General features: G+C 41.6%; 1 protein-coding gene across 2 annotated transcripts in view; it reads left to right on the top strand.

The window, feature by feature from the left end:
- Positions 1-2,902: 2,902 nt before the first annotated feature.
- Positions 2,903-18,523, top strand: part of SLC25A26 (solute carrier family 25 member 26) — an 81,287-nt gene continuing 65,666 nt past the window's right edge. For both annotated transcript variants that reach the window (XM_074550410.1, XM_074550409.1), the window contains exons 1-3: positions 2,903-3,061; positions 6,381-6,537; positions 7,889-7,998. In XM_074550410.1, the coding sequence (XP_074406511.1) occupies positions 3,029-3,061; positions 6,381-6,537; positions 7,889-7,998 (300 nt within the window). In that variant the 5' untranslated portion in view covers positions 2,903-3,028. The remainder of the gene's footprint in view (positions 3,062-6,380; positions 6,538-7,888; positions 7,999-18,523) is intronic.

Here is an 18,523-nt window from a genome sequence, read left to right as displayed (position 1 = left end):
TGGAATCAGGTAACACCACCAACATTGCTTTATCCTTATCAACTGAAAAAAAGTTAAGTAAATGCCTTTAAAAAGTTAAAGTTGCCAAGGTTAATGCATGGGGGGAGTTGAGTGTGCTGCATTTGTGCAGTAAATTAATTTGCCAGGTACAGCAAGAGCACAGCAAAACATGAAGTTTGCCTGGAATTCATGAATATTCAGTTATGGGCAGCTCTAAGCACCAGACTGAATTGGGACACAGTACATGGTAGTATAATTTATTGGATTAAAGTGCTCTGCTGGAAAAAAAATGTTTTGAAAGATTTTAGATGTTTGGGTAAAGAGCTGGCAAAGTCTGCAATCCAATTCCCATCATAAGGTAACCTATCATCAAGCACTGGCTTCCAAAACAAAATCTGGCAAATCTGAAGTTTACCACATTGTCTCCCAATCTGCTTTCATAGCCTTTCCCTTCCTCAGTCTCTGAGGCTGTGCTATGTTTTCCAGCAGTGCTGAGAAAACAGAACTTTGCCAGTGCACTCCTTACTTTTGGTTATTTTTAAATCTCCACAAAAGCTTCCACTTTCTTCTGTAGACAATGCCTCTTCTTCATGAAAGCAGTTCCAATTTATTTTCTGTAAGGGGAAAAAAAAAATCTACTGCCTCGAAAGCACTGCAAGTATCCACATTGTTCTCCTGCACTGTTTTTCCTTAGAAAAAAGGAATTCTTTGGAGCTGCAGAAGAATTGAGTCACTTCCAACTCAAAAACGAGTGTGTCCTTTTAGTGAAGGCCAGCTTGTTATTTTGGGGTGAATTTCCCTGCTGATTGCTCTGCCTTTCCCCTGTGTTTCTCTGCTGTGAATCTGCTGCCACCATTCCTGTTCCAAGTTTGACAACCAGGATGACCACTACCAGTTCCCAGTGGGACAACCAGGGTGACCCTGTGGTGCTCCCTCTAGTTGTGTGTAACCACGGGGAGAGCCAAACCCCTGGCAGCCTTTCCCATCTTCACATGGAGGGCCCAAAACCATCACTTTCTGATAACACAGCCATGAATTATAAAATCCTGGCAGCAGTGGCCATTTGTACATGTGGTGGTATAACCACGTGTACAATAATATTGGGAGATATATATATAGATTCATGTATTCATATATATTCATATACATGAATATATCATATTAATATAAAATATATTAATATATCCATACATATTCATAGATAGATAGATAGATAGATAGATAGATAGATGATAGATAGATAGATAGATAGATGGATAGATAGATATAATTCAGATGCTCAGAAATGAACAGCAGCTTTCTAGACAACTGCTCTCAAAGAGCTTCACCCATGGGTGTCATAGGAGGACACACCTAAAAACCTGACCTTTCCTAGTGAAACTAGTGAAACAGCTGATCCACTTCTCTGCATGGGAATTAATGGAATCCTGGATGCTGAGAATTTTAAACTTTCTGTGCTGAAAGGCACAGACCCACAAGACAGCACTGCATTTGGTCTGAGGAAGTGAAGAAGGCCTCCAAAATTGATTGATAGTGCTGGGATTATGAGTGTGTAGTTGGTTGGAAGTGTGTAATATCACAGGGTTAGAGTTTGGGATTTTAGAATATAGAAATAACTATGAAGCAAGATGGAGGTTTTAGGGTGGAGGCAGGTTGTTCTTCTTTACTTCTTCCTTCTTCTTCATGGGTTTGGGTGGCATTTTGTAATTGGGCAGAAAACTCCCCATTGCAGCTCTTTGGGATCAGTTATTGGGTTACAAAGGAAAATAATCTGGTTGTAATTTCTTAATTGGATAGTTTAGTCTTAAAAGGCCTTGTAACAAGAGGTACATTTTGTGCCTTGCTAATGAAAAGCTGTCAAACTCATGGTTGTGAGACTGTTTTACTGATAAGAAATAATAAACATTTGAGTCCAAACATTAAATACTATCTCAAGTGCCTTCAATGCAGATCCAGAGAAACTCATAGGAATAAACACCTCGTTTATATTCTGTGAGAGTAATTGCTCGTCATTCGTGTATATTCTCTTTCTTGTAGCAAGGTTTTCCTTAATATTACAAATGTCTTTGAAGCACACGCAATTAATTACAGTCCTTTTCACAGAGTTCTCTGGAGGACCTGAACTAATTTGGATCACTACAAAACACTGAACCCACAAGCAAAAAGCACGAGGCATGTAGGATTCAGGGAAAGCCTAAAAATCAGTCAAAAGTTTTAATATAATCTTTAAACAAAATCTTGGTTACCTAAAGCAGAGAGGTGCAAATCACCTCTGTGCTACAGACCCTGCTGCCTATTTTAGCAGCTCTCTAAACACAGAAATACTTTAATTTCTAAAGGAAACATTGCTTATTTCACACTGAGTGCAAGGTGGCAGTTCCCAGAAATCGAGCACCCCAAGGCGTAAAATGTTACATCTATTATATGATAAAATTTACACGAACCCGCCTATCTAATACATATTGTCCCGCTGCCTAATGCATATTGATTTGGGTAATATGACCTTAGGCAACGCTGGAAACACAAAGTTTTATTGCAGACGTTTTCTGACCCAGTTATGTTCACAAAAGGGCAGAAAATTCATCCTGGAGACCGAAAACTCAGCTTGAAGACATCAACACCAACTGAGGAAAAAGTCAATTTCAGAATTTCAGGACTCTTTTCCTTCAGGATTTAATTGTTTTTCCAGGGCACATGGGTAAGCTGTTTGTTTTCCAAACAGATCCCATGCACCTCTGGCGCACGCACCAGCACCTCAGGGGCTCCAGGGAGAGCCGAAAGCGGCTGTGCCGGTATCGCACTGCAAACCGCCGCTAAGCAATGACTAATAAACTAATTAATTAACACTCGGTGCTAATTGCCGGGAACTGCCCTCCCCCCGCATGCGCCCGGTTCTGCGCAGGCGCAGAGAGAGTCGCGCCCACGTGACCGCGGGCCGGGGCACCAATATGGCTGCGCCCATGTGTGCGCACGGGGCAGGCCCGGAGCGCCGGGACGGGCCCCGCTGATCCCGGCCCGGCAGCCCTGCATGGAGCCGCGGGAGTCCTGGGCGGCCTTGGCGGTGAGTGAGCGGGCCCGAAATAGGCTGTTGTACCCGGTGTGCAAGAGCTCGGTCCGCAAACAGAGTAGGGGTATTTTTAGGGAATATAAATTATGTGTATGTATTATATGCGTAGATATTGATATATATTTTTATATATAATATACACACATGTTTTTAAATAATATATATGTACATATGTATTCACATATATGTAATATGCATACCTATATTTTAAGTATATAATATATATGTACATATATGTATTTGCATATATATCGTATATATATATATGTGTGTTTGTGTGTATATGTTTTCTTTGTGCAGAAAGGGTCTCTGCCTGGCAAATACATAAAAATGTATATTGCCACCACCAAAATTTTTCAGTATTTCTGTCCTTTAACGAATAAAAGCATTAATGTTCATTTTCTACAATTTTCACAGGTTCTCTTATTAATTAGTATTGTATCTTGTGTTGGTTAATGAGTCTCTGGCTTGCCATGGTAATTAATCCACAAGTTCAGTCTTTCTCTGCCTTTGGGTCAGTGGGTTTCCTGTGATGTGCCCCTGCTGGAATTCCATTTTACCCAATGGGAGCTGATTCTGCTCAGCTGAGGAGCTGTCTTTATTAATTTCTTCCTTTGGGTTTCTGCCTGATGTCCTTGTGGCCCATAAATTCTGCATCCTTTGACTCTGCCATCAGTGGTACATCCTTCTGCCCGGCATTTGTTAACTTCCTTCTAGGTCTGACATTATTGAAACATTCAGCCCTGAAATTAGCAAGTCTACTGACAACTATTTTGGCTTTCTAACACAGGACATCACACAGAGCCTGTTGGTTATTCTGTTAGAACAGTTAACTCCTTTGTTGTTGATCAGGCTGGAAAGTTACAAGGCCCTAACATCAAGGAACATCCTTACTTAGGAAAAATGTTACATATTCCACGTTTTGCAGATGTCCTGCCTGAGCGTTGCCAAGGTGCTGAGCTGAGGGATGGCCACAGTTTGTGGCCTCAGCAGCACTCCAGAGCCACAGGGAGCCCCTGACCCTGTCTGTGAGGCATTGCCCTCCCTAAAAGCTGCTTTTCCATGTGTGGGCTCAGCAAGGGGGTGAAGCCCAGTCACCACAGCTCCATTGAAAACACCCAGTGGGTTCTGTGTGGAAAATCAGGGATGTGGTGCCTTGGGGAAAGCTGCAGCAGAAGAGAGCTCAGCTGCCTGCCCCAAATGCTCTGAGGCAGATGCATGTGAGCAGTGAGGTGGTGCCTCCATGAGCTGGAATTAGGTCCTGGTTTTGCTTGATTGTGGTGGAGTTTATGGGGTCATTTCATCTCCTGAGTTGGAAGGGGCCCACAAGGATCATCCATCCCAGCTCCTGGAAAAAAAAAAAAAACAAAACACAAACCCTCCTGGAGCTCTGGCAGCCTCAGGGCTGTGCCCATTCCCTGGAGAGCCTGGCCAGTGCCAGCACCCTCTGGGTGAACCTTTCCCTGATCCCAAACCCCTCTGGCACAGCTCCAGCTGCTCCCTGGGTCCTGTCCCTGATCAAGAGCAGAGCTTGGAGCTTTCCCTCCACTTCCCTTGGGAGGAGGCTGCAGAGCCCAGTGAGCTCTGATCCTGCTCCAGCTCCTGGTGAAGGTTCTTTTGCTAACCCTGCTGCTGCCGACAGATGGGGGAGGAGATGTGCTCCAGGTGCCTGATGAACCAAAAGCCATTTATTTCTCTTTTCTGCAGTTATTGCAAGCACACAGCTATTGTCACCCCCTGGCAGGTGCTCTGTCAGCTACCTCATGAATTTAAATGACATTTAAGATACAGAACTTTGAGAACTTAAAGAAGCAATTAGTAACTTTTGATTCATGTTTTAACAGATGGCCAGATTAAGTCTGATTAAATCTGATCAATGCTATTTTGAGCAGATAAGGATTTTGATGAAAAAGAGTGAAGAAGAATCAATGCATTCAAAATAGCCAACTAGATTAAAAGAGTAATTAACTTATTGATTAAACCTTTAGTGCTAGATAGTGAACACCTCTCTGAATCCTCTGTTACCCTGCAAAAAAATTATTGGAGTAACACACATGTGATTTGTTTTCAGAGTTAAAAATCTCTGCAGCTGTTTTTTGGGATCTATATGAGGTAGCCTTCAAACTGTGTTTTCTGAATAGCACTGCAGCTAAATAATGTCTTATAATGGATTGATGTTAACTATTGATGGTGTTTTATTTTGAATCAGTTTTTCTGTTTATTTCAGCCTTTTCCTCATGTTTTTGTGAAATAATTATTTTCTACAATCAGCCATGTCATGGGGTAATTTAAAAACCCCAAAATCCCACTCATCTAGGAACACAAGTGATGGGAATAGATTGAGCCCTAGTTGAATCAGTATTTTAGGCTTTTGTTTCATGAATTCTTTGGGTAAAACTCTTCCCCTTTATGACTTTGAAAACTCCTTTTATTTAATATGATTTCCAGTACCTTGAGGGAGTCAACAAGAAAGCTGGAGAGAGCTCGAGGTGACAGGACAGGGGGGATGTCTTCAAACTGACAGAGGGTAGGTTTAGATTAGATTTTAGAGAAAAAATATTGACTCTGAGGTGGTGAGGCCCTGGCACAGGGTGCCCAGAGAAGCTGTGGCTGCCCCTGGATCCCTGGAAGTGTCCAAGGCCAGGTTGGATAGGGCTTGGGACAACCTGGGATAGTGGAAGGTGTCCCTGCCCATGGCAGGGGGCTGGAATTAGATCTTTAAGGTCCCGTGCAATCTAAACCTTTCAATGATTTGGCCATTTTTTCTTTCTATAGGCTTTTATCAAAAAAGAAATTGAAAAAGAAGGCTTACTTTAGGCTTTGTTCAACAAGGCAGTGAGAGAATGTGAACACTTTAAATGAAAACATTTGCTGGAAAAATGTGAATGTGCTTTCTAGACATGCCTAAGTGGAGGAGCAGAATTGCTTCAGTCTTTCCCTGATTTTATCACTCAAATGCTGTAGAGTTTGGTCATTCTGTGCTGTCTCTTCAAAAGTGACATCCACTGTCTGGCTTTTCTGCGGATAGGGAGGTGTTACATTGCTTTGCTTGCACTATTCAAAACATTGAGATAGTTTTAAAAATACCTTTAAAAGGGTTTAAAAGTTGTAACATCTGTTACTTTCTTTTGTTGAACCCTCCTTGTTACAGCTGTGGAAGCTGTTGAGTTGTGTGTAAGACTATCAGCTTATAAACTGACCTCAGGAAGGATACAGTCAGCAGTGCTTTGGGTTACACTTGCCTCAGTTACCCACATAAGAACCACTTATGTGAGAATATTAATGCACTTTTCTCCATGGTTTTGTCTTGTAGGCTGGTGGAGTTGCTGGTGTGTGTGTTGACTTGATCCTTTTTCCCCTGGATACTGTAAAAACAAGACTTCAGAGTCCTCAAGGATTTAGGAAAGCTGGTGGCTTTCGTGGCATCTATGCTGGTGTTCCTTCCACTGCAATAGGATCCTTTCCAAATGGTAAATTCTCTTTGGATTGTGCTTTGTCTTCTTTAAGTAGTAATTTGTGTCACATAGGACATTCATGTCTGTGACTTCCTCTCCTGTGGGTGCCTTTGAAGAGCAGAATTTTTCTTTCTAGAATTCCAGCATTGGGCAAACTTGAGCAAGACTGGAGTGAAGGCTGCTGCAGGTTTGCAACCCTGATTCCTTGGAAGCATTTCTGGATATAAGCCTGTCCTTACTTACAGGAGCACACTAAAACATTTCTGGATTCTGAGGGGGGCTTGAGTCTTGCTTGTCCTGGACATTTTTGTCATGACCCACTCTCTTTCTTGGCACTGGAAATGAATTTCAAAGTGCCTGAGCACTGCAGGTGTTTGAGTTAATTGCCCTGGGGATGCTCTGCCCATCTCCCCAAAACAGCAACACTTACAGTGTAAAGACATCAGGAAGACTTTTGAATCTAAGGTTTTACAAAAGTAGATACTTTTAGTCCCTGCAGAGAAAAAGCATCTGAAATTCCTCATGCCTTTGTCCATTTTGTCTTTGTAGGGAGGGATGAAAAAACAGCAATCTGTGCTGTAAATGTTAGGAGAACTTTGCTGACAAATCCACTGACACCTTCAGATGTTTGATGTCCTTCATAAGGTGATATAAAAAAATTCAGTTCTTTATCTTGGCTGCTCTGTTATCTCCTTTTGAGGTGATAAGCATCTTTTGATTAGTAGAAGGCAATTCACATGGCCCTTCTCTACAATTAAAATCTGTTCCCCCTCAAGACATGTCATTTTTTTCAGTATTTACATCTCCAAAATCTGCACTGTAGTTTTATCTTTGCAACGTATGACTGAGAACTGAAATTATCTTTAGGAAAAGGAATAACCCTTAAGGTGTAAGTGCCTTTGTAGTTGACTGTTGCAGTGAATAAACAGCTCAAGTTGCTGTGCTCAGTTTAGTTTTGTGCATTTCTTGTTCATTGCACAGAACTTTTACAAATCCTTCAGAAGCTCGGAAAAAATTTTATGGAGCTAAATTTAAAATATTTAACTGACAATAGCTAGGAAGAAGTTATTAATAAACTGCTACTGAAACAGTTTTGTTCATTGCAGGATAACAGAATTGTATCAATTTATGTTTTTGGGGGTTGTTTTTCTTTTCAGTAGTCAACTGATTTGTTTGTTCTTCCCTTCCCCCCTCAAAAAAAGACCATTCATTCAATTCAACCAAGACATGATCCCTCTATTATCTATGGATATGGAAGATACCAGTTTTTCAAAATGAGCTGTTTTGGTGTATAAATACCCTGGTTTTAACTGCAGCCCTGTGATGGAGGAGCAGTGCAATGACTGCATGTATTCTTGAATTTCAGCTGCTGCTTTTTTTATCACCTACGAGAATGTGAAATCCCTGCTGCCCCATGGATCTTCATCTTACTTGTCCCCTGCAACACACATGGTGGCTGCCTCCCTTGGGGAAGTGGTAAGAAGGAAATTCATCTGTTGGGTGTCCTGGGGAGGGGAGGAAACCATTCAGTTATGGGAACTCAGGTTTGGTGTCATATCTTGTGACAGTTCTCTCAGCAACCTGGTTTCTCACTGTTGGCACAGTGTCTGGGGGAGGGTGTTGAGCTCTGAACACCCCAGGCTGCTCCTGCCAGCCTTGGCCACCTCTGCTCTCCTGGTTTTGGCATAATGTGTCCTGATAAAATGGGGAGCTGGTGGTCTCTGCAGGTTTGAGGTAAGGAAATGGGCTGTGTGGAGACAAACAGGCTTCTCTGGCTCTTTTGAAACTCAAACTTAGCCAATGGCACAGTGCGGAAAAATCTTTTGTGTCTGTGGTTCCCTACTCTGCTTTTATTAACTGACTTTTTTCTTTTCTTTCCCATGGGGGCTTAGCTTAGGTGTATGTGGTTACCAGCAGTGTGGAAATGCCATTTATTTCAGCTGAACACCAGGTGCCTCACTACTACAGCAGCACAGCCTGGCTATTTCCATGGGAAGCAGCTCAGCTCTCCCTGCTCTCTGTGGGATCAGCTTTGACACCCAAATAATTTTTATTCTTTTGTGGAAATGTTACTGATTAGATTGAATGAGATTTAGCCAGGAAACTTAATTTAACATACCAAGGACATGAAGATAGAGGAGTGCAGCACCTATAACCTCTCTGGTAGGGGCAGATAGAAGGTGATAGAGGTAGGGCTGGCTGGGATTTGTTTGTGTTGCTGCCTCAGGTGGATTCTTTCTGAGCTTGGTTAGAGCCTGTGCTGTCAGGTTGTAACTCCTAACTTAAGGCAATGCACAGAACTTACTTCCATGAAGATTCTCTAAAGGCTGTTAGAAATCAGCAGGAGGTGTTTAGAGCTTCTCAAGTGTTATTAGACAATCAAGCAAAATGCCAATGGGGCCAGCACTTTGCAGTAAAATCCACCAGAAGAAAAAGTCTCTTCTTTGTGGAATAGGTACATGGTACACTCCCTGTGCTTGTGAGGATCCTGTGAGAAAATCACAACCCACTAATGGAATCAGCAGTAGCCAAAGCCCAGTTGGGTACAGATGACTCCTTCCAACAGAGCCTGTTGCCATTTGTTCCCTGTGCCTGTCTGTGACCTTTACAGCTCAGGCACTTGCTGGTTTTGTGTTGGGGCTGGCAGAGATGGTGCAGCTCAGGTGAACGAGCTGCTCAGGGCTGTCCTACGTGCTTGGCTCTGACTGCTCTATGTACCATTATACAGAAATGTGTAATGGTAGCCACTGAAATGGCAGAGTGGCTTTATCATGTGGGAACTACAATGTTTAACAGCCATTTCCCACCTAATTTTCCTGGTTTTGATAGCTTCTCTTCTCTTGGAGTGATGGGTGTGAGGAGAGGACTAAGCTCTAAAATAACTGAGATAGATAGACAGATAGATAGATACTTAGAGATTTGCTACAACAAATCAGTAATAAAATAGCACACAGCAAGACCTTCTCATGTATGTTTTCTGTAAAATCTTAGTTGAACAATAGAAATATATAAACTAGTCCAAATTGCATCAGGGTGAAAGTTATGATTGCAGTTTTATTGATTAGTCATTAAGTTTCAATCAGACATAACCACTGGGACTATTATTTTGTCAGTAGTTTTTTTGATAATATGTACTTTTCTTCCATTTTATACTTCAAGATTTAAATTGCTTTTCAGTGTGAAGCATTAAGCCAAAGGCCGTCATGTTAGGATTCTCAAGGCATGTCTTTGCATTTCCACACTGATTTTTTACAAAACAGGGAAATTAGAATTTAGAGCAAGAAAGTGTTGATGGATTTCTAGGTTTGCTGTTCCTTCACTGAGTATAAATGAGTCAGATTCCTTCTTGTGCGCCAATAAAATGTGAGTATGCGCAGATCTTAAATGTGTGTTTGTGCTGACTAATCTGCATTTTGAATGTGACCTGTTAAAAATAACAGAATAGGTAAAGAGGAAGAGATACAAAGGTTGCTTCAAGATATGATAAAATATATTTGAGAAATCAGTCAAATGGGAACTTAGAGTTTTTGGAACAGCCACTTTCCTGTATTTTTTACAGGCTGTGGAAATTTACAGCAGAAACAGTCCCCTGGAACTGGTTTGGTCCATTTTTCCAGTTCCAGGCTGGGAGAGACAAAGCCAAGCAATAAAAAGGCAGGGGTTATAGCAATTTTTTTTTTTCTTTTAGGCAGGAGGAATATAGAAAGCTAATCTCATCTCCCAGAGTGAGATAAAGAAAAGTATGTACAAAATCTCACCATGTTAAGCATAATTATTTTTTCCTACAGCTGAATCTCACTGTATAGGGACTCTGAATATCCCATAATATATTAAAAACTGCTTACAAAGGTACATCCAAAACTCTAGAGGGCAGATACATGGTGTATCATCTCATCAAGGAAGGAGAAGGTTGAAGGATACATGAGTTGGCAATGTGGGAAAAGCCCTTATTATACCACTTGTGTAACTGAAATCTGGAGATAGAAACCACACTGATTGCATCCAGGAATTTGGAATTTTTCATCTTGACTCTGCTTTGCCCTGTGTGTTTAGTCTGCCTGTATCTTTACAGTGAGCTGCCAAATGTGCTTGGAAAACGTGATATCATAGGGAGTGGAAAGGAAAACCAGATGTTCTGAAATGTTACTTTTAATATGCTAAGGTGGTATAAGTAACTCTGAGAAGGAGCAGCATTTTTAGGTTCCTAGTCTCCATTTTCACTAGTAACCTGGTGTTTCTTGCAGGCCCAGAGTTAACTGTACAGATTTTTTAATGTCAGTTTAATAGAGTGTGTGTATTAATTACAAGAAATTTTGCTGAAGAGAATTCCCCCTCTGAACCTCTCCCACCAAGCTCCTGCAAATGTGGTTTTATGGGACAAGTTTAAGATTGTCCCTGTTTGACCAATGAGGTTTTGCTCAGGAATGTCAAACTGGCTGGATTCAGCACAGATAATTTGGATTCAGCACAGATAATTTGAATTCAGCACAGATAATTTTACATCTCTTTTCCATGGAGGTGAGAATAAAGTTGTTTGGCTCACATTCCAGAGAAGGGAGCTGACAACAGCCCTTTCCCATTTAATATTTAGATATTGTTATGGTTACAATATGAGCTTTGCAAGATATTAGTAAAACTTTTGGGTTGTTGCCTGTAAATTGTGGGTTCACTCTTATCTTTCTGACCTTTTGTTCTGGATTGGCTATTTTTGATAGCATTGTCTTTCTTTTTTTTTCCTACTTTGCAAGACAGCAAACCACCCTGGCTTTGAGAGGGGAAGTGAGGGGGAACACTGAGGACCAGCATGGGAGGGAGATGTCCTGATCTTTTGGCAGCTGGTGGCAATGACCCTGCTCTGGATCTTCACCAGCTGAGGCCATGGAGCTGCTTTTGTCCTTTCTAGAGTACACTAGGATTAAAAGTCTGGAGATTTGAAAAGCTCTGAAGTTTGTCACTTCAGTGAGGAGAGGGGATCATGTGACTCCACAGGGCAAAGTGAGGACAGGGATTTCAAGGTGAAATTCCAAGCTCACTTGGAATTCCAGTGTGTTACCACTTGAGGTACTTCTGTGATAAGAGCAAAGTGTGTGGTTCATCTGTGATTAGCATCTGACCCCTCATATTAATAACTTTGGAATTTTTTTATCTGCTGTTGGGATGTATCAAATAGGAAAACTTCATAATTCAGGAGTTATCTTTCTGGGGAATTCATTTACCCTTCTCTTCTAGTATGAACTTGTTTCTTAGAAGAAGCAAGCTCAAATGCAAGCAAGTTTACAGATTTACAAATCATGATTCTGTAGAATGACATTTTAAGTGTGCTTTTAATTCAAATAAAAGAGCCAAGTGTATGTTTTACTTTATTTTATGCTTGTGGGGTTTTATTTCTGCATAAAAAGAGGCATTTTAGACATGATGGACAACACTGTTGCCTATCTCTGTCCATGAATCAGCCACTTCATCCCTCTGCCCTGGCAGCATTGTTTGAAACAGTTAACCAGTTTGAGTTTAAGGGAAGAGTGGGAATCTCCAAAAGGCTATTGGTGTGGATTCCAGGAGAGTAACTGGCTAGGTCAGAGAAGAAAGTTGTTATTAATGCCTGTTCTGAGGAGAAGGCAGAAGCATGAGTCAGACAAATCCACGGAGTAATGGAATGAAAATCTCCAGCAGGATAATTGGCCAGGGCTTCACAGCATGGTAAGCTCTGGAAGATCAGCTTGCAGGAGCCCAATCTAACAGAGACAAGACAGCCACTCACATCAGACATGAAGTTAAGATTTTAGGTATTTCAAACTCTAAAACTTGCAGTGTTGGAGGATGTAACTTTTCAGTTCAACAGGAAAGTGGGACACTCTAGGAAGAGCTGATTTTAGTTCAGCAAAGAAGAGATAAAGTATGTGTAGACTTTGGGCTAATGGCTTTGAATATTTTTGCTATCCCTTTTCTAAAAGCTGAACAATTAAAGGGACAAAATTGTTCTGCATTTTGTGCTTTGCATCCTATCTCCTCTCAAGCAGTGTGGCATGTGCTGGCAGGTCACCGTATTCATGAGTAGTGTGCAAATGACAGCAGTCAAAATGTGATGGGACCTTTCCCACAATACTGAAACTTTTTTTTCTATTTTCATTGACCTGTGCCTGTGATTTTAGCTGTGACTGTGCCTTTTGTGCTGTGCTGCAAATCTGGCTGCACATGGGCGCTGAGAAAGGGAACACTCCAGTCCTGGCAAGATGAGCAGTGCAGCAACGTAGGTGGTCTTCTGAATTAATTGTGGTGGGGTTTGAAATATTCATACATGAATCTTTGTGAGGTCAGGTCTGCAATGCAGATGCTGTAGGATTTTTGCCAAATCCTTATGCAGAAGCAGTGGTTAGGAGATGGTTGGGAAGGTGAGACTGCTGCCTTTGAGAGGTAGTGGAGGAAGAGCAGAGGATGGATGGAAACTCGGAGCAGCAGTTGGGAATTGGTTGTAAATAAAGATGAATGGGGGCATGAATCCACAAATTCTGCCAGCAAATTCATCATGCAATTAGAGGCTGAAACAGCAAATTAACAACTGTCAAATACCCAGCCAGCCACCCACACTGATCTTCTCTTGTGTACACCATGCTAACTGCACATAGTGCATCCTCTTCATCAGCTGCTCTCCCCACACTGCTTTGTGTAACCTGCTTGGTTCAGGGCTTAGAGAACATGCTGCTCTGCAGTATAGCTTGATGGTTTCATGTCTTTTGATCACAGGACTGATAATCAGTTGATTTAGAAGTATTTGTAGCTCAGAGTGTCTTCAGAGGAAAGCAAATTTGGATTAAAAAGTTACAAGTGTAAAGTATTTCCTGATGGATTTCCTGACTTGCTGTACCAGTCAGCTTTGGAAATGTTTGAGGCACTTTGGAATAAACTTACCTTAACCAATGTTCTATACAGAGTTTGTCAGGAATAACTCTGAATAGCTCCATATGTGGACAAGCCCATAATTCTTTAAGTGAAAGGGCTGAAGGAAAGAGTAAGGTATCAATTAAAGGAAAAATACTTAATAAAATAGAATGTAGTTGAAATTTCCATATACTGGGCCAATGTAACCCCAAGAGAGTGAGCAAATTGCAAAATCCTAGTCTTCTTTCAACAGGAGACTTAATGTGTTTTCAGAAAATCCTGCCTGTGTTCTCTTGCCTGGAATCTCATTACTGTCTGTCCTCCTGTAACTCAGCCTGACCCCACTTGGCTGCTTGGACACAGTTTTATGCTGGATGGGATGCACCACACCATTTCTGCTGAAAGAATGGTTTGGCTGCTGGATTTAATGAGTTTCTTAAGCCTTTTAAAATAAATTTAACAGACTTTCATGGTGAAAGTGTTGCTGGAATAGATTGGATCATGCAGATGGTTCTGTACATTGACTTAAGGGTCTATTTTTCTTAGGTTTTAAGGATTCCTGTCTTTAAATGTGGTAGTAATTTATGACTCCAGCATCCACCAGGTTAAGGAAGATTTTTTTTCAAGTTATTCAGCTGCCTGATTTTGCTGCTGGAGTTTAAACCAACTGCTTGTGATTGTACTGAGGAACTTCAGAATCTCTGGGACACAGTTTGTGCTGGAGAACAAGAGGTGTGTAACATCAGGCTACTTTTGGTAAACTTTAGGTCTAGGTTTAAAAAGAAAGCAAAACTCTACATTGCTTAAATGTTAAAAGACCAACTGATTTATGCAAAGCACAGAAACTTTAAAAACATCTGCTGTGAGAAGTACTTTTGCAAAGCAGTCTTTAGTGTCAGCCTTGTCAGCTTCACAGACTTTCCCTGTTCTCTGCCTGTCAGCTGATGTAACTGGAGTAAGAGTTTCTCCTTGCTGTGAACAGAGCTTGGCACAAATTCCCACTGCTGGAGGACAGAAGTTTTCTGAGGTGTGTCTGACGTGGCTAAAGGGAAGGTAGACAGGGAACCCACAGCAGGAATTGCTGGGAATGGATGTGGGCAATTGAAGAGCCATGTGTGGGGAAGGAAATCTGAGAGGGGCAGGAGCCCAGCAGCCCTGAGAGGGCTCCTGAAATGATGGATGGTCCCAGCTGGGGGTTTCAGGCAGCTGAGGTGAAAAGGCTCAGCCAGGATGGCCATTGTGGAGGAACAAGTGTGAGGTGCTGCAGATGATGCTCTGAAGCAGGAAGGAGGCAGCTCTGGGAAGGAACAAAACAGAGCTGTCATAGAGTTGAAAATGACAGGATGAAATAAATGTGCAAAACAGCTCTGCAGATTCCAGGTAAAGTCATCTAAGGTGGGAAGGTGAAGGAAGTTGAAAGTGTTTGTGCAGAAACTCCAGTTTTCCAAATGCTTGTGACATTTGGTCCCTGTGAATGGTCTCATCTCTGAAATAATATGTTGTTAAGCTCTGGGAGGTGCTGAGATCTGAGGGATCTTGCTGGGTGAGATTGTTCTTTGAAGAAATGTTTCCTGCCAGCATCCAGGGGAACTGCAGTTAAATTAATGAAGACCTTGTTGTGTCAGTCAGAGGAAAAGATTGGACAAAGAGCTTGGCATTGTCTAAACTTTCCCATCCAGAGCCCATTAGTCAAAACTTGTTCTCTCCATGGGGTTTAAATTAGGAGGGGAGTCACCTGTTGATGACCCCAGCAGCTTTACACAGGGCTGAATTTCACTGTGCAGGAAGGGCACTCTGTGCTGTGTGGGGGGAAAATAAGATTTAGCATATTCTGAGGCTTGTGCTGAAGGTGAACCCTTTCCCTGGGGCTGGCATTTAAAGACAGTGGACAGTACATGCAGGGGGCACTTTCTGTCACCCCTGGAGACAATTCCCTCATTAAAACAGGAGTTAACTCTTCCATGCTGTATTCTCTGTGCTCTGGCAGCTGGCACAGCCTCCTGACAAGCACGTGTGGAAGGATTTGTTCCCAGCTGCAGTTGTGACCCACAGTGAATTACCGACCAGAGAAACTTGTATTTTTGTTCAGTTTTGGTCAAAAGGGCAGCAGTTATTTAGATGAAAGTTTATTGGTGGTTGAAATGTTTTGGGTCTGTGATTGCAGCAGTTCAGGTGCTCTGTCCAAGGAATATATGAAATAATATATATGAATATGAGGATATTTCATGTTCCTCCTCTTTTCTGCTACCCAAGAGCTGTGACCACAGTTAGAAGCACTTATTTGGAGGATGAAATACTTCGCTAATCTCATCATATTGCAGACATTTTTCCCTTCTATTGAAGAGAGGCATCTCAGGGAGAGCTGAAGAACCAAGCATAAATTTACAGAGTTTGGAGAGGCATGGAAAGCTGCAGTGCTGAATTCAGGTTTTGCTGAGAGCCTTTGACATGAACCAAGAGGGAAATTTCCCCTTTATTCTCCAGATCCAGTGGAATGCAGTGCAATTTATTTTAACAATTCAGTTATCTGAGAAAGGGAAAAGGACATTTTTCATGTTTCAGATTAAAAATAGTAACTTGTTACTTGGAAGGGAGCATCTGACATAGAAACTGAGTCACTGAGATTATGACATATTAATCTGTTTGGGAAGCTGCATTTTTTTAATATTAAAAAACCCCAGAAACAAAAAAGCAAACTTGAGCTCCAAGGTAGCTTTTGTCTGCAGCAGTATGGTCAGGGCTAATGCAGGTTACACTTAAAAACCCCAAAACCCCCAATTTATTGCTGCTTCTCTTTGAACAGGGTGTTAGAGTTGTTCTATTTTTCTTGCTATTTTACATTCTGTTCAGCAGGCAATCCTTCTGACCTTCAGAAATGGGGTGAGAGATTAGGATTTTGTTAGCAGATTGACTGCAGCCTAAACATATGTCCTTTGATAAATCATAGCATCTTTGTTGTTGTCATTTTTGTGCAGCAGCTTTTCCTCCCTAATGGCTTGGTGATTATCTTGCACAGGTATTGTGAGGTTTAGCCTAAAGTTTCTGCTCTCTGGTTGCAAAATTTTGCAGTGTCATAAATTGTATTTTTACTTGATTAAGAATAAATTAATGCAAATGAAATTTATGCTTGTCCCCAGGCATATTTTGTGTTAAGTATTTAACTGATATGGTGAACGTCAATTAAAGCTTCCCAGCCTACTCAGACATATAATGTCCTTAAAACTAACATCCTGTTGAGAACTTTAAATATTAAAATCCTTTAGAAAGGGTTCTAAAGGGTTTAAAACTGCATCAAAAAAAAAAAGATTTCTGGAGCTTACTCCATGTTTCTGTACTAAATTTTCAAGTATGCAAGCCCAAGATTTGCTCAGAGTCACTGAGTGCAGGTTCCTAAATCACCAGCCACTCACAAATTCCATAGCAGCTCTTTGTCCTCACACTGCCCTTCTCCTGCCATGGAGCAGAATGGCTGGCTAATTAATAAGTGGAAAAATATTTGGTCTTGATGCTGACCTAAGGCCAGTGCAGAGAATAGTGCAGCTCATTAGCCAGGAGCTCATCAGGTGTCACAAATGGAGCTCTTGCTTGAGTGGCTTTACAGCAGGGCCAATGCCTGTCTCTTATTAAAGATAACAAGTGCTCAGACTGTGGAGCTTTTGGGAGTGTGTGAGTCAGACCATCAGCTGTGCAGGGTGCTGCAGGGGCAGATAAATGGGATAAATGCTCCCTCAAGCTGCTCTCCCTAGAGCTGCACAGCTGAAAGGGTTGTACCAGCTGTGTCCCTGCTTCTGAGGAAACCTGTGCTTAAACCTGTGCATTTAAACCTGGCTTAAATGCTCAGCCTTAATGACCCTTAATGGCCATTATGGCACCTGCTCTGACATCTTCCAAATGTTCCTGCATCACCTCGTGCCCAGCTCACAGGGTGAGTGGTCAAACTGTGGTGGAGGTGCCTAAAAACAAATCTCTGTGTTATCTTGGATTCTCCACCAAACCCTACAAATCCAGCCAGGGACAAAACGCTTTTCCTGGAGTACAAAGGGTGGAAGGAAAAGGCTGTTAATCCAAATAAGATATGCTAATATTTGGATCACAATATAGCACTGGAGAACAGGAATTGTGTTCTTTTCTGAAGATATTGGCATTGTCCCTTTGCACTGAGCCTCTGTGTAAGCAGCACTATGACTGACCCCTTTGTTCTTTTTTATTATTAAAGAAAAGTGCTGGGTACCCCTGTGCTGAATTAGATGAATCTGCCTGATTCTGAACAGCTGCTCCAGCTTTAGGTGGGATTGGTCCCTATGCACAAGTTCCAGTTTTAAGATCAGGTGTTCCCAGTAAACTTAGGTGAGCCCATAGGAAAGGCTTTGGGAGCTGCTATTTTTTTTTCCTGATGCTATTGCCAACAGATCTGATTTTCTGTTTGCTACAGCCACATTTATACTGAAACAAACTGTTTAAATTGGTGTGTGTATATATAAAGTTTCATGGCACTTTGGAGACTTTATTTGCTCTGGTCATTCTTCACATCAGCCAGGACAGTCTGGTTCCAACATAAATCCACCAGGAGATGGCAGCGTTGGTTCGTGCAAGGAGTACCCGAAAGTTAGAATGCTTTTCCCTCACTGACAGGGGAAAGGAATTACCTTAATTTAATTAGAACATACTCGGTCTTAGCAATACATAGATAAATGTTAATGAAATACACCTGGTTTTGGCTTTTGTTCCTGACTAGCTAATGCAAGTCAGTAAATTAAAATTAAATTAAAAATGCATGTAGGTTTTTGCCTAAATACTGGAGTCACCCTCTGACCCAGTAAAGATTTGAGACAAGGGTTTTGAAATTCAGTACCCTCTTGTTTAGAAGTGGTCATAGCATCAAAAAGCTGGAAAGGTAATAGGTGCTGATTTTGTCATTTCTGCACACCTGTTCTCTAAACTATCAATACCTTTGCCTGTAGCTGTAAAATCAGGTCTTCCTACAGCTTAAATTTGAAAATTCTTGAACCTTTTGTTTCAGTATTATTGTCTTCCTGTCATTGTGGTATATATACATGTGCACTGACATTGTGATACCTGATCTGGTAAGTAAGGAAGGAGATTACAGAGCAGCACCTGAACTTTC

This window comes from Zonotrichia albicollis, chromosome 12, assembly GCF_047830755.1.
Source record: "Zonotrichia albicollis isolate bZonAlb1 chromosome 12, bZonAlb1.hap1, whole genome shotgun sequence".
Classification (NCBI taxonomy): Eukaryota; Metazoa; Chordata; class Aves; order Passeriformes; family Passerellidae; genus Zonotrichia; species Zonotrichia albicollis.
The sequence above is the reverse complement of the archived record's forward strand: the minus strand, read 5'-3'. Positions and strand labels throughout refer to the sequence as shown.